This window comes from Phacochoerus africanus, chromosome 3 (assembly GCF_016906955.1).
Source record: "Phacochoerus africanus isolate WHEZ1 chromosome 3, ROS_Pafr_v1, whole genome shotgun sequence".
Taxonomy (NCBI): domain Eukaryota; kingdom Metazoa; phylum Chordata; class Mammalia; order Artiodactyla; family Suidae; genus Phacochoerus; species Phacochoerus africanus.
In genome coordinates, this window is record NC_062546.1 from 194,305,183 (window position 1) to 194,321,868 (window position 16,686).

Here is a 16,686-nt window from a genome sequence, read left to right on the forward strand (position 1 = left end):
AGCACAAAGGCAATGATTGTCTTCAGAAAAGGAAATACGCCCAGGCCATGCAAGCTTTTATACAGAGGCATCCACAGGATACCAAATCCTGCAGCAACCATGTACAAAGTATCCAGCTTAAGGACTAGGAAAAATTTATCCAGCTAGAACTTAAACTGCTTTAGGGAGGATACTTGGAAAGCACTTGCCCTTGAAACTTTCCTGAAAGGTAGCACAAAGACTATGGGTATCCAACGGAAGGCTCTAGACATGTAATCCAGCTGTAAGGAAGTAGCAGGTGGTCATGGGTGCCATGTGATGGTTAGGCCAGTTGCACCGACACATGGCCTTCCCATGTGGCTACTTGGGCTTCCTCACATCATGATGCCATTGTCCAAATATGAGCAGCCCCCTCTGGAAAGGGGGGAAAAGGCCAAAGCCTTATTGTTGTTTATGGTCTAACATTAGAAGTCACATTGTAGGAGTTTCCGTCATGGCGCAGTGGTTAATGAATCTGACTAGGAACCATGAGGTTGCGGGTTCGGTCCCTGCCCTTGCTCAGTGGGTTAACGATCCAGCGTTGCCATGAGCTGTGGTGTAGGTTGCAGATGCGGCTGGGATCCCGTGTTGCTGTGGCTCTGGCGTAGGCTGGTGGCTACAGCTCCGATTCAACCCCTAGCCTGGGAACCTCCATATGCGGCAGGAGCAGCCCAAGAAATAGAAACAACAACAACAAAAAAAAGACAAAAGACAAAAAAAAAAAAGAGAAGTCACATTGTATCTTCTCTGCAGCAGTCACTAGCCCACCCAGTTTCAAGAAAAGGGAACACAGATTCCATCCCTTAATGGAAAGAGGTCAATGATAACATTTGTAAGAAACACATTTGAGATGGAAAATAGTAGTTATTTATTTATTTTTTTTAATTTAAATTAAAATGTGGTTGATTTACGATGTTGTATCAATTTTTGCTATACAGCAAAGTGACCCAGTCTTATGTATATAGACATTCTTTTTCTCATATTATCTTCCGTCATGCTGTATCACAATAAATTGGATAAGTTCCTGTGCAGGACCTTCTTATGTATCCATTCTAAATGTAGTAGTTTGCATTTGCTAACCCCCCCAAACTCCCAGTCCATCCCAATCTCCCTTGGCAACCACAAGTCTGTTGTACTTGTCTGGAGGCTGTTTCTGTTCTGTAGATAGGGTCATTTGTGCCACATTGTAGATGCCATGTATAAATGCTATCATATGGTATTTGTCTTTTTCTTTCTGATTTATTTCACTTAGCATGAGAATCTCTAGCTGTATCCATGTTGCTAGAAATGGCACTCCATTCTTTTTTTGGCTAAGTAGTAATCCATTGTTGTCCAGGTCAACAGATGAATGGATTCAGAAGATACGGTTATTAGGTTGTTCCCATTCTTGGCTATTGTGAATAGTGCTGGTATGAATTTAGGGATGCATGTATCTTTTTGAATCAAAGTTTTATCTAGGTGTCTGCCCAGGAGTTGTTTTGTTGGATCATATGGAAGTTCTATATTTAGTTTTCTGAGGAGCCTCCGTATTGTTTTCCATAGTGGTTGTGCCAGTTTACATTCCCACCAACAATATAGGAGGGTTTCCTTTTCTCCATTCCCTCCCCATCATTTGTTAGTAATAGACTTATTAATGATGACCATTCTGACCAGTGTGAGGTGGTACCTCATTGTAGTTTAGATTTGCATTTCTCTAATAATTAGTGATGAGCATTTTTTCATATGCTTGATGGCCAATCCATATGTCCTCTTTGGAGAAATGTCTATTTAGTCTTCTGCCCATTTTTTAATTAGGTTGTTTTGGGGTTTTTTGGTTATTGATTGTAGCTATTTCTAAAATGCCAAAACCTTTAAGCTAGTGAGAATTTTTCAGTCTAATTTTCAAATATCCAGCCAAAGCTGATTTTGGTTTAACTCCAGAAGCCAGGAACACTTATTTGTAATACAAATACATCCCATTTCCTATAGTATTTTTAATCTTTAAAAGCTGTCGTAAATTGTTCTTAGATAATATAAGTATATTGTGTAAATTATAAATAAAAACACTAATAATTGTAGCAAGTAAGATTGATACCTAAGAAGAAATTAGAAGTAACTTTTTTCATAAAGAAGCATTCCTAAATTTATCTGCAGTAAAATAATTATCGTAGGTTTTTTTTTTTAACATAATCTATGTATAATACACATTTCTGGTTGCAATTCTTGCTTATGTTCTTGTAAATTTTGTGAGTAGCCTTGGATTAAGGTTCTTTTGATGCTAAGCAGCTACTAGGCTGTTAAGAATATTTTCTATTTCTTTCCGTTTCTTTGTGCCAAACAGATCCGTTCCGTTGGCAGGCTAAAAAGAGAGCGCTCTATGAGTGAAAATGCTGTTCGCCAGAACGGACAGCTAGTCAGAACTGACTCCATGTGAGTAGAAGCACTAAGCATTATATCTTCATAAGTTCTCTCCATATACTCCCTGTGCCATCCTTTTCGAAATAATGTACTTATTTTTTAAAACTCAGATATTAAAAAAAAAAGCAAATGTGTTTTATGTCTAAGAACCTGGAGAAAAAAAATAAATTTACTTCTGCTAGTGTTTGAAATCTCTTATACATTTATGTCAATTTTATAGTTTCGCAACTCTTTATAGCTTTAATATCTCACCATTTTGTTAGTTTTGAGAAATTTTTAGTATTTTCTTCTTCTATGTGTATAATAGTATTCTATAAATGTGGTATTTAGGGAATCTCCTATAAAGTATACTTAAGAAAAATTGTGCAGCCTTCAAAAATGTTTATCTAACATGTAGTTTGGGGGAAAAAAAGTTACAAGAAAACACCTTATTAAGGAAGCATCTTTATTTTCAAGTTACTCAATTTGTCCTAAGATTGTCAAAGGACTACCTTTGCAGCTCTGCTTCTAAGGAGCCATAGTAAACAATGTGTTATAAGCAAGTCAAATTTTTTTACTTTCTAAGACCAATGACTCTCCGCCTACTGAGTCATTGAATTCATAGATCCCTTTTATTTTCCAGAAATTTAAGTACATTGTTTAAAGGACTATTTTGTAAACCTTTCCCATTTGGTTCTATCATCTTAAAGCTACCCCACTGTAAGATGTCTTAACTTGGGCAAGCGCTTTTTGTTGTTTTTTGTTGTTTTATTAAAATTAATGGTCATTGAAAAATAAAGTACCCCTTTAAAAACTGGTCAGAATTTTAAGTCTTGCAGCCATTGGTAATTTAGATTGTGTAAATTAATATTTCTTCTTCATTAAATCTCATTCTGTTTTCATGAGCTCATTCATCATGAACCATGTTTGATGTCAAGCATCTTGTTAGCTTCTCCAGGAAGCTTCTCTAGAGCATCAGGAGATGATTTGTCTGGCAGAGCTTTCAAATCTAGATAAAAGCAAAACATTTCAATGTGTGTACAAAATAACTAGAGCACAGTACAGTTATACCATTTCTATTAAAGTGTATCAAGTTCTAATTTCAACTTGTCTAAAGAGTAATTTCAACTTGTCTAAAGAGTAATTTCAACTTGTCTAAAGAGGATGCACAAAGGACTTTGATGGGTGTTGGATCTCTCTATTTTTGTGTTAGGTGCAAAGGAGAACTGTAACTGTTCTTATTTCTTGGGGAATCTAAATAATCCTAAAGCAGTTAGTGTTATTCTGTAGTTAGATAGGAAGATAGTAAGTTTAAAAGAGTCTATGTCTCCTTCGGGGAAAGCTTATCTAAAAAGTTCAACCATTATTCATATGAAATTTTTATGATAATTGTATGTTTCCCTGAAGGTACATGGCAGAAAATGTCAGCTGGCCCATGGGATCCATTTTTCTAGCATATATTCGAATATATTGCACAAATGGTGAAAAGATTACTTAATTCATGGTGAAGGTAGCTTCTTGATGTTTAGTATCCTTGGAAAGATTAAACATGCACTGAAAGGTTTTTGATATTTTCTATTTGTAATATTTTTTAAGGCAGTAAAACTTGCTAGTAAATTTTCCTATTATATAAAGATATGGCTGGTTATTTAGATCTGTAATTACTTTGAATATTCCATTAGTGAAATAAAAACAGGACTATTGTACTATAGCATCACTTTTGAGTTTATTTCCTCACAAAGTATTTATTTATTTATTTTGATTTTTCAGGGCTGCACCTGTGGCATTTGGACGTTCCCAGGCTAGGGGTCGAATCAGAACTACAATTGCTGGCCTGCGCCACAGCCACAGCAATGCAGGATCACGGCAATGCAAGATCCTTAACCCACTGAGCAAGGCCAGGGATCCAACCCGCATCCTCATGGAAACTAATCTGGTTCATTACCACTAAGCCACAGTGGGAACTCCTCACAAAGTATTTATTATTAATAGCCAAGTTTAGTTGAAGGTAAAGGAAATAGCTCTGTTATGTATAAAAACCAGCCTAGTGAGGTATGATTTAGGGTAAGCGATTTGCTCATAGATATTTTTGCAGTTACCAATAGTTTAAGTTCCTCATGACAGAAACGATTAACAATATTTGAATTCTTTCTTCCATAAGTTGTCTCAGTAGCATTTTCTAGATGTTTAATAGAACAGAATCTCATGTTTTAATTTTTGGTAGTAAAAATAACATGAGTAATTACCTATACATTTTCACACAATGAAATGCTTATATTACTTAACCATACTTTTTGTTTTGGTAGTTATGTATCTTAGCATGTCACGGTAAGATACTTAACCATCTTTTTGTTCATAATATAACCTTGCCTTTTCTTCTCCTACCATTATTAATTTTATAACTTATGATTGTATTCATCTCTAAGATTCTATGTTTAATTAACTAAATTTTTTGTATAATGAGCAAATTATTATTTAATGTTAGTAATGTGGTAGGGAAGAAACTATTAGTACAATACAATTATATTTTACCTCCACCAAAGTGATTGACTCTTCCTATCTTTACCTACTTCCTATCATCACTTACTTCTCTTTGTAATGTGAGATTAATTATGTATCATTGTGCATGAACCTTTGCCTGCTTCCACTTTATTTTATTCCTTGGCTCTAAGAATAGGAGTCCATATGGGTATAAGAGCAGGAACAATGCTTTTGTTTTCTTACTCTCAAGAGACAGTAGGATTGATTATTATCAGCTATTGACACAAAAATGGTTAACCAGTAAAATCATATTTAGCTTTTTTCTTTGTGTTTTAAAAGTTGAATATGTAAAGAAGCATAATTATTATTTAAGGTGGCACAGATCAGATTCTGCCCCAAGAAATAAAATTGCAAGGTTCCAGGCAGCGCTTTCTGCACCGGAGTACACGTAAGATTTTATCTGCTCTGCCTTTCACAAGTAGGTGTTGTTTTAATTTTGCAGGCTTATGTTATACTAATATTTCACCAGGTAATTGGCATGTAATGCCCTAATTCTCTTACTGTTTGGCTTTTCACTACCTCTGTTTCAGGATTTCTCAAGCTGTCATCATACACTTTGTTAAAAAAACTAGACACCAAGGAAGTTAATTTATAATTTTGGGTATAATGGTAAAAGTAAAATGGAATAATTTATACTAAGCCTCCTTTTCCATTTTGCTTATTTTGTTTTGGTTGACATATTAGTCCTCTATAGGGTCAATTGAACCAGATTCAGTAATCCCAATCTTTCTCAAAATTTTGGCATACTATCTTTTCTTGTTTATTTTGACCCAGAAGGAGAAAGGAGTCTAAGTGTAGTTTGACATTAGGGTGTTTTTTTTTTTTTTAATTCCATAAATTAAAATTGTGCTTAGGAAGAATATCTTGAGATCATTAAACCCACTCTTGGAGTTCCCATCATGGCTTGGCAGAAACAAATATGGCTAGTATCCATGAGGATGCAGGTTTAATCCCTGGCCTCACTCAGTGGATTAAGGATCCAGCATTGCCATGAGCTGTGGTGTAGGTTGCAGACGTGACTTGGATGCCTCATTGCTGTAGCTGTGGCGAAGGCCAGTGGCTACAGCTCCTATTCAACTAGCCTGGGAACCTCCATATGCCATGAGTGTGGCCCTAAAAAGCAAAAACAAACAAACAAAAAAAACCTAAAAAAAGCCCTGCTCTTTCTGTAAGTGTGATAAACAAGATGGAGGCGTGACTGACCTCTCCAAGGGAGGCACGGACCCTTAGTCAACAACTGGTGTAGTTCTCAAGCAGCAGAAGCCACTCTGACAACCATTGATTTTTCTCTTACTCACATTCTCTTTTTATGCTCCTAAGAATTAGTGAATTACCTTAGTGGCAACGAATTAAATATTTCTATTTAAAATGTCACAAGAAACGGTACAAAATTTGTGTTTCAGTGAAAATAACTTCTTCCCATTTTTTACTGTGTTTTTGGAAGAGGCTGAAACCTCACCAAAGATCACCATCACAGTTTGAGAAACACTATTCCTGTGAAAACCCATGGGGAAAGAGGTGTTTGACTTTGGACTTAACTTATTAGAGTAACATAGTTATGCGAAATAAATTTTCATTTAAATTTGAGTTCTCACATTGGCTAGTGTTGTTTATTCTCATTAAGGAAGACTTGATGTAAGCATGAGAGGGAGCTATTACTAATGAAATGGTAATATGGCAAACCTAAATGCTTTCTTCAAAATTTCCTAATGTTTTATAAAAGAGAAAGATACAATTGAGATTTTGCTGTTTTATGGCATTACTAGAATCAATTTCTCATCAACATGCATTCTTAATGAATTGCTAGTAATATAGCATTTGCTTAAATAATCTTCATGCCTTTGTAGTATGTTTTTTTTTATTTTTCACAATACTTTGCATGTAAAAACAAGCCAAAACCAAGAAAGTCACTCCACTGTGGTTGGATGGATAGATAAGTGGACAGAGATGAAACTCAACTCAAAGAGCACTGTTTCCTGCCACAGTTGATGCCAGTGCTAGGCATCCCAGCTAGCGCCAGACTAATTGCTCTTCATTTTTGTTCTTAAATTTATTCATTTGCAAAACTGCTTAAAGCTTTGAAACAGAGAATTGCTTGAGAAAGAAGGGTATTTCTTCCAATTAGGATAGCTATGGTCATCTTATGACTTAATCACTCATTTAGGACTAAATATTAACAATCAAGGGCATTTAATCTGTATGTATACAGCACAAAGGGGTCGTCAGTGTATAAAATACTTAATCCTGTACAAAACCTCGTCTGTTTTTGCTGTTTATGAAAGATTGCCATATAAATTAATGGAAAGTTAAATTTCTTACTAATCTTCAAAACTTTAATTTCCTTTGAGAAACAACCTGAATTCTAAATTATGTTTTTGATGTTAGTCTTCGATGAAATATTTTTACTAGTATCGATGAAGACAATTTTAACTTTTATCTTTCTACATAAATATTTTTCTTCTTAAGTTATAACTGAGGACCATGTAGGTTTTTTCTGTTTATTACCTATTTCAGTTTTAATGATCATAGGGTAGTAGAACTGAAAGTGGTCTTAAAGACTCTTTAAAACTCAGCCTTCTGTGCATTCCATCTCAAGAATTCTTTGCAGTTAATCTGAAAATAATTTATGCTTGACAACCTAATTTCCTGTGTATGGACAGGAAATACTTTTACTTGTAAAACTTATTGTTTATTTCTGACAAAATGAGTTCTATCAGAGGAAGCCTTCTTTCCTTTTAAATTTTAATGGGCAGAAATCCATCAAACTTTTTTCATGGATTTTGATTCAGTTTGTTGCTATTGTTGCCCTAAGATAATAATTCTAAATGTTGAATTATAGACTTTAATATGTATACAGCTAATTTCTTTACTGACCATTATAGACTTTAATATGTATATAGCTAATTTATTTACTGATACAAAATCATACATGAAGTGTTCAATTTAAGCCCCAAAATACAAAGACAAAAACTTTAATTATACCAATAGATAGGCTACTGATTAGTCAATTAAAACTTGCTTCAGTAAATGTAGCCAGGTCTCTTGCCACCACTGTCAAGAAGAATGCAAGGTGGATTGTCTGTTAATGTGGATGCAGAACTGGCCTAAAGAGGACTCTGGTTGTAAGGTTAGTACCTAGACTCTGAGTCCCCTGATTATTTTACTCTTCTTAGATACTAGTATAGGTTTTGCCAAGTTCCATGGGTCAGTTATTAAGCTAAATATATTGATGTTGATAAATTGTAAATATTCCAGGAGATTCCTAGTCTGTAGTCAGACGTGTAGGGTGACCATCCATGAGCCCGAAATTTTACATTCATCTTGACACCATGGTGAATCGGCCCTGACAGATTAATTTCTCAGTATGCCGAGGTTTAGCTTAAATCTTTCTCTTCTAAGTAGTCTTTGGAAAACATAGTTTTCATATTTATTGTGCTTCTCGCTTTGGATCATCAAGACATTCAAAGTTATTGACCAAATTGTGGGGAAGGTTTTGTTTTCAATTTTCTGGGGCTCTGGGAATAATATTAGATGACAGTTAACCTTCCAAAAATTATGCCACTTACTTTGTGGTTTCAAAATACACGTTAAGTTCAAAAAGATTACACAAATCACGATAAAAGATTTTATCTTTTCAATTATTCACTGTCTGCTCCACTTTCATTCTTTCAGACATAATACTCAAGGATGAGGTTTAGCCTAAGATGTTTTGCCTGACATTGAGAAAAAATATCGAGCCCAGATCCCTGAGATCTATTATTGTAAGAGATCTCTTACTGTAACCTCTTCCTCTAGTAAACCAGATGCCAAGTCCATATTTCAGTTAAATACTCTACATGGCTGATCATGCTATAACATTAATCACATCTCTGAAAGTAAGAGTTCAGGTTGGAACTATAAAATTGCTTCATTCAAATATGTTCAGCTTTTAAGGAGGCACTGTTGGTGGAGCCTAAGAAATTGTGACTCTCAACTCACGTGAAAGAGAGATCAAGATTACTGTCACTGAGAAACTCAAAAGTGGTTGTTTAACATCCATGTAGATAATTTAAGAAGTATTTTTACCTTTTCATTGTATTCACAGAATTGGGAGTAATTTTATGTTTCAGTCATTTAGCTAGAGGACATATGCTTTATATAAGGAAGTAATCAAAAAATTTTTTTAGTTTTCTGAAACTTCAGTTCATCTTTAAAATTACTTGTCATAAACACAGATTGCTTCATTGTCTTTGTGAAGTTATTTGAAATTGCATTTTTATGGAATCACTTTCAACTCATGCATGTAAACTTTGACACCTATACCTCAGAATTTTCTCTCTTAATCTACTCTTCTGATCACTTGGCAGTTGCAGTGCAGTGTTGTTTGGTAGAGGTTTGATTTGCTGAATTGGAATATACACACCAAGTAAAGAAGGCTGTTTCTCCAAAGCTGGGGATTGAAAACACTTTTCTGTTGTTTTCTTCCCTCTTAAAATCATTCTTTCATATTCAGTTTGTTTAATTTGATGTTTAAACCTACACAGTTACAGATGCTGCATGATAGCTGAGTTTTTTTAAAAAAAAAAACAATTTAACTTGTTTATTAACTTCTTTGGTTTGACTTTTAGGGAAAAATGAAGGGTGGGGAAAATGGGCAAGAAAACTAAGATAATTCTTAAAATATGAGTGTGTGGGGAAACTGCTCAGATGAAGTTTGATAAAAGTCTGACTTGAGTGTTTTTCTCTTCATTTGCTGTGCTTATGTAAACAGTGTGACACCATCGCCACAACAGGTTCGGGTTTGTCCTCCCCATATGTTACCTGAAGATGGAGCTAATCTTTCCTCTGCTCGTGGCATTTTGTCGCTTCTCCAGTCTTCTACTCGTAGGGCTTACCAGCAGATCTTGGATGTGCTGGATGAAAATCGCAGGTGATTGGCCATCAGTGACTCTTGCCATCGTTACTGCATATTTTTTGGCTCCTTATTAGTGGACTGTGGTGTCTTCCTTTTATGTTTGCACTTTTGTCTCTTTCTAAGATGCAATGGTTTAAACAGCTTGCTTTGCTTTCTTTTAAGTTGAAATTATTGTCCAAAATTCACATTTCACAAGCTTCTCTGCAGTCGGGGAGAGGATTCAGTTAGTAACTAACTATGTATGAAAAGTACGATGATTTTTTTCCCCAAGACTTTTGTTGATTCCATTTGGGGATATACTGAGGGATACTTGCGGATTGAGTGTGGGATGTTGGACTGAACTATACACGTTTTCTTTAGTAAATCAATTGATTCAATCATTTATGATACTAACATGGTTGATTAGTAAGCAGATAAGAGAAGATGATGTCAGTGTAGCTGCCAGGACTTTTTTTCCTTCCATTTTAGCTGGATTTCTAGGCCTGTACTCAAATCCCGTTTAAATCTGATTTTTTTCAGTATATATAGCTTATCTCACTTTTGAACATCTCCAGGTAAAATCACTAGTGGTATACATGTAGACTTGTTCATACAAGTAAAATTGTTGCCATTATTTCAAATACTTTTTATTCTTACATTCTTTACTAGATGCTTTTAAAAAGGTAAAATTTGGGAGCTTTTTTGGTATAGTGGGGGGAAAGTGTAGTCAGTTTCATTTCAACTCCACACATTTTATGTAGTCACTCTGAGTCAGTGTTTGAATTTTCATGATCATTTTATGGGACTGTTAATTTTGCATTTCGAAGGATCCCCAGTAAATTACGCTGGCTCTTCCGATAGACCTTCTCTTACCCTAGGAGCGGATGTGTCTTACGGCTTGCTCTGAACAGACTCATTACGTGCTTTTGATCCTCACACAAGCCCCAGCTTTTTCAGCATCCTTGATGAGTACCTGTCCTGCTGCTCATGTGGTGTTTCTGAGCCTTCCCAGGTAGATCCAGGGGTATACTTGTGGGCCCAAGGACTTCAAGGAGAAACATAGAAGAGGAAGCTCATGGCAGGGGGGAATTGTATATACATGTATGTGTATATGTGTTCATGTTTGAGCGTGTGTGTATATATATCCCCCCCCCCAAAGGTTTAGAGTCCCTCGTATGCTCTTTGAAGCTTCAAGGACTGTCTTAGAATATGTGGAGCCTGTAAGAAGTAGCAAGGTTCAGGGGAAAAAAAAATAGATTGAGGGGGTCAGATTCAATCTTGAGCCACCCCACTGAACAGCTAGCTGCATGATGGCCTTAGACAAATTGCTCAGCTTCTCCTCATTTTCTTCATCTTTAAAAAAAAAAAGAAGGGTAATACTAATATTATCTAGTTTTCTGCATTTCTCCTTCCTTCCCTGTCTTTACTTAAGATATAGAAACAGTGGCCTCAAATTCTTAATTTAGTGTCATGGGAGAGCCTTAAAAGAGTGAATATGAAGGACCTGGCACTTGACTAATACTTCCAGGGTCTTATTTTCTCCTCCCTCCTTAAAACAGATTTATTTTTCACCAGGTGTCCTCTTTAACTTTTTAGTTATAGTAGGTCCTTAGAAGAGACTGGATTGTTAGGTCAACTAATATAGCAAATGCTATTACAGTGAAAATATTTGAATGAGAAGGATGTTTATAAATCCTATGTAGATCAAATAATAGCTAGATGACAAAGCCCCAGTACATGAAAATTATTTGCCCCATCCCCCTACACACATACACGGTGCAATGTAGTATATGGAACTTGTAAAAGCAGGTGGATTTTTTTTTCCCATAATGGAGGAATTTTGCCTCAAGTTCAAAAGTACAAAATCAGAAATCTTACTAATATAAAATTTTAGTGGTGTTCTTTTATTATGAAAAACTATTTTGAGCTCTAAGTCATTTTTTTATTGTAATAAATTGATAAGTTTAGAATTCCCTTTTCTTGGAAGGAATTATCTTTTCTAATTCACTTAAATGAGATTTTTAAAAATCCAAAAATTTGTTGTATTAATTAATGATTCTTTGCGGAGTTCCCTTGTGGATCAGCAGAAATGAATCTGACTAGCATCTATGAGGACGCAGGCTCGACTCCTGGCTGTGCTCAGTGGGTTGGGGATCTGGTGTTGCCATGAACTGTGGAGCAGGTTGCATACCTGGCTCGGATCTCATGTTGCTGTGGCTGTGGCACAGGCTGGCAGCTACAGCTCCCATTTGACCCCTAGCCTGGGAATCTCCATATGCTGCAAGTGCAGCCTTAAAAAGACAAAAAAATAATAATTATAATACTTCTTTGTTCCTGGATTTATACCTTGGAGCCTGAAAGATGAGATTCTCATTAGTCTTATTGGATGCTGTCAATTTTTTTGTTAGTTTTTATTTAATGGCCACAGCCGTGGCATATGGAAGTTCCCAGGCCAGGAATTAAATCCCAGCCACAGCTTTACAGCTGTGGCAAACACCGGATGCTTTAGCCTGCTGCGCCAGGCCAGGGATCAAACCCACATCCTCTGCAGCAACCCAAGCCACTGCAGTCGAATTCTTAACCCACTGCACCGTGGCACAAACTCCTGGGTAGTGTCAGTTTTGAAAAGTTTTTTTTTCCCCTGTTGCATTTAAAGCTCTTATTTAAATGTTCACGACTTAGTGGTGTAGGTGCCAAACCAGTTTTTACTTCTATTATGAGAACTACCTAGCGTGACTTAATCAGGCATAAGAAACAGGAATGTGAAATTTGGATAATGTTCTACTTGCATGACTATGAAATAATGCTGCTTATAAAGTTTAAGTGCTTTTATGTTCTGTGCTCTGTACATCATTTTTTTTCCTTTCTATTTTTCACTCCTGGCTGATATGCTAATGCAATATCTTATCTTTGGTCTTAAGCTGTCACATTAGGTATAGTTAAATTAAGTTAGAACTATTTGGCAGAAAGAAAGATAAAACCTTTCTGCCTGTTTTATCATAAAACTGCATTTTTACGGTTGCTTGGCATGAGAACTATTTTAAGTTGCTACTTTGAGGGACACTGTTGAGAGGCTTATGTGTTATATTTTTGTTTTCTCATCTTATGTGAACTTATGTGATTGAAAACCAAGTTTAACATGAATACAAAGTCAAATCCTAGGAATACATTAGAAAAGTTTATTTACATAGGTCAGTGCTGTGCATTTGGAAAACTGAGGCCTCAAAAATTTACTACAACACCTCAGACAAATACCAGGTGTGTTCCTTGAATTTAAAATTCTGTTTAGTCCTTGGCAGTTCTGAACTGCCCATGTGCTCTGACACCTGCCAGAGCTCTGTATCTCATTCTCCAGTGCAAAATATTAACATTTTTAAGAAGTTTAGTTCCCATTGTTCCCAGTAAGAACATTATTTAAATGTTGACGATTAGTCTGCTTAGCATGCTAAAGTTTTATTTTTAGAAAGGGTTTGATTATTTATTTAGCAAACTGTACCGTCTTTGAATGAATAGAATAAGAAAGCAATGTGTAAATAATGTATATTTTTGCAAGTATCCATATAAATATATTACTTGGAAGACCTAGAAATGCAGAGTTGTAGTTGAAGCAGTGTTTGTTATTTATAATTTTCTTTAAAAAATGTGTGTAATTCCTGGTACTCCAAACTGTTTATTTACTATAGCAATTTCCATCTTTTTAGCAAAGAAACATATTCTACTAAGACCATTTATTTACTCAAAAACATCAATACACAAGTTAATGCTGGAACTTGTAGAACCTCGGATCTCATTCCCTTTTGCCACTTTAATTATAAAACATTATTGAACATATTATCAAACTTAAAAAGATTTTTATAGTGTATTAAATCATACTTATCATAGAAAGCGGTACTTGAATGAAGTGTCTTCCTTTGCCAAATACCTCTCTAATTTACTTTTATATTATATGTGTCAATTGCCAGTGTGAGAAGAAAAAATGAAATACGTTGTGAAAGGTAACTGTATTATTTTCTGGCTCTGCATTATAAAAGGGAAATCTCTGTGGTGGAATATGTTGAATATAGCAGATCCATTCGAGCATATGTGTGCATTTAAAATAAAAGCTTTAGGTAGCACACAATGGTGGCTTCATTTTTAACCTTTCTCATGTTAATGTAATGGGGGATTGCAGGATTGTAGTTACCTAAGTTTTCCTAATGTCACAGAATAAACTAATAAGTGGAATGGGATGAGTTAAAAACCTATCTCAAGCAGATGTGATTTCTCACTGTTCTTTAACCAACAAAATAGAAGTCGAACCTCTCACCCAAAAGTCTCTGAATCTCTTATCCTCTAGGCTCTGGAAATTTCTCTAAGCACCAGCAGTGCCTTTAAGAGACGTACAAGCTAAACATTAAAATTTTCTTGTACAAATTGACTTGTCATAAAATAGTGGTTTGTACTGTAACAAAAATTCTACAGCTGTGCCAACTTTAAAAAAACTAGTACAGGAGATCCTGTTGTGGCTCAGTGGTTAACGAACCGGACTAGTATTCATGAGGACACGAGTTCAATCCCTGGCCGTGGCTGTGGTATAGGCTGGCAACTGCAGCTCCGATTGGACCCCTAGCCTGGGAACCTCCACATGCCGCATGTGTGGCCCTAAAAAAAAAGAAAAAAAAAAGAAAAAAACAAAAAAACTAGTACATTTGGTAGTAAATGTTTACTATAAGAATTGTTTTGATCCTTAAATTCAGGCAAAACCTGATCAGTCTGAAGAGAATGAGATATTCAAAATGTAACAATTCCTCAAATCCCTACATAGGTTCTATAGCCCAACCTCTATTCTCTGGTTATAAAAGAATAATGCTGATTACTTTTGGGGGAATTGACCAGTGACCACATAAAGCTTTTGTTTTCTGTTTTACAAAAAGATAAAACTTAGTGGAAAGGTTACTGCTTACCTCGGTAAGAGAGTTAATTGCCCCCTACCGTCAAAGTATGTACTCAGTGAAAATCCCCACAAAGTTTTCCAGTGTACCTTAGTCTTCATTTCCAGCAGCCCTGTATGTCACTCCTGGTTGTCTCTCAAGATCAGACTCCAATATTTGACTGCACTTCCTGTGATGTGCTGTAGTAAGTCCCTCTAAGCATGTCCCGCTTGGCTCTAGAACTGAGGCTTGCAGTTCTGCTCTTGAAAGCTGAGGGTTTGGATGAGACACAGCTACATTAAAGTATCAGACACTCAGCAGAATGAATGAGGTGGGAAGCAAGGAGTTGTGGGAAACGGGAGTTGCCTGAAATTGTTAGTTTTTGAGACAGAGCTCTCGATATCAAATGAGCAACCATGATCATGCAGGTGCTACTAACCAGTTCTTGACATGCTTCTAAAGTTGATGGTGATTCTTTTTCCAGCTAGAGGAGAGAGAGTATACTTTTTAAACAGAATTGCCCTCTGTCTTGAATTTCATAAATTCTAGTATAAGCACCGAAAACTTTACTGTGTATGTTGGTGCTGTTTTGTTATGCAAATGTAGATTCTCTTTGTTTTTAACTCATTGTAAAATATTAAATGTGTGAACATCATAAAATGGAGGATAGTGAGACAGAGATATTTAAAGTATTTGAAATATATTATATTGTATTGAAACATACAATATAATCCTATTTGACATTTATTTGTCTTGTTTTTGCTTTTATTTTATTACTCTCTGTTTCCTGATTCTGTCTTGTGCCTTCTCCCGCAAAAACCTGCCTTAGACCTGTGTTGCGTGGTGGGTCTGCTGCCGCCACTTCTAATCCTCATCATGACAACGTCAGGTAAATTTTGAGACTTTGTACAAAATTACCAGGGTAAATAGTTGACTGACTATGTATTTTGCAGGACATGATGCATGTAGTAGCCATGCCTTTATATCATAGCTTGAACTTCACGGCTTTTCTCTAAGAGTACGTATATCCTGTTTTTCCCTGAGAACAGTGGCCCTAATCATTCATGACATTTGGCCACCAGAGTATAAGGGAAAGGCTATTGATACAGTACCAAGTTAACATCTGAGAAATTGTATTTAAACAGTTTTAATAGCTTAAAGGAGATCAGTGCTAAAATACAGAAAAAATAATCTTACACCTCGTTTTATGTGCATCATTTTAATTGTTGCCTGAGGTTCTCTCTGTCCAGCATTTCCTTTTTAGTTATTAATTGTCTATAATGTCACTTGCAGTGTGTAGATAAATGTGTCTCTAAAGCATCATCTTAAGTTGGGGGACATCAGTGTTGACAACCTGAGAAGTTAAATGTTTAGAAAGGGAATTCAGTTTTAAGAATCGTTGTCATCTGCTGATTAAGCTTTTCTCTCTTATTTTTGTCCCCTTCATACTTTCCAAAATGCTTTGACCTGAGTAGTTATTTCTTCCTGTCATGCACAAGTACAGATAAAATAACACAAACAAATACTTAAGGTTCTCAGGTGCCAAAATCCTCATTTCTCAACTTCTAGGGTAAAAAAAAAAAAAGTGACTGGTATTTACAAATATTATTACTGTAATTTTTTTCAGAGCCAGTTTTAGTGATTTTAAGCAGAAATATCTGTAGCAGCAGATTTAAAACTGGCAGCATTGTTTCTATGATGAGAAGAAGCTGGCACATTCATTTTTAGGCAAGAGAAGAGGGAAAGAAACCTCAATTTCTCATTAATTCTGAGTTCAGGTTAGAGAATTGAAAACTGTGTCCTTAGGCATCCCTTATCACTGTGCTGACTTACTTCTTTTTGCAATATTAAACTCAATCTGTTTTAAGTTTTCCCTCGTGTATTTCTCATAAGTTTGTGATCCTTTTATTTTCCTGTGAAAGTATTTTCAGCCAGTCATCTGACTCGGAATATCTTACAGCGTTTTTA

At 35.7% G+C, this 16,686-nt stretch overlaps 1 protein-coding gene across 7 annotated transcripts in view; it reads left to right on the top strand.

Moving 5' to 3' along the window:
• MFF (mitochondrial fission factor) overlaps nucleotides 1-16,686 on the top strand; it is a 30,734-nt gene that overhangs the window by 10,841 nt on the left and 3,207 nt on the right. For 2 of the 7 annotated variants that reach the window (XM_047773668.1, XM_047773670.1), the window contains 5 exons: nucleotides 2,339-2,427; nucleotides 5,249-5,323; nucleotides 9,686-9,844; nucleotides 13,771-13,803; nucleotides 15,548-15,607. In XM_047773668.1, coding sequence (XP_047629624.1) covers nucleotides 2,339-2,427; nucleotides 5,249-5,323; nucleotides 9,686-9,844; nucleotides 13,771-13,803; nucleotides 15,548-15,607 — 416 coding nt within the window. The remainder of the gene's footprint in view (nucleotides 1-2,338; nucleotides 2,428-5,248; nucleotides 5,324-9,685; nucleotides 9,845-13,770; nucleotides 13,804-15,547; nucleotides 15,608-16,686) is intronic. The other 5 variants (XM_047773669.1, XM_047773665.1, XM_047773666.1 and 2 more) reach the window with 5 other exon arrangements.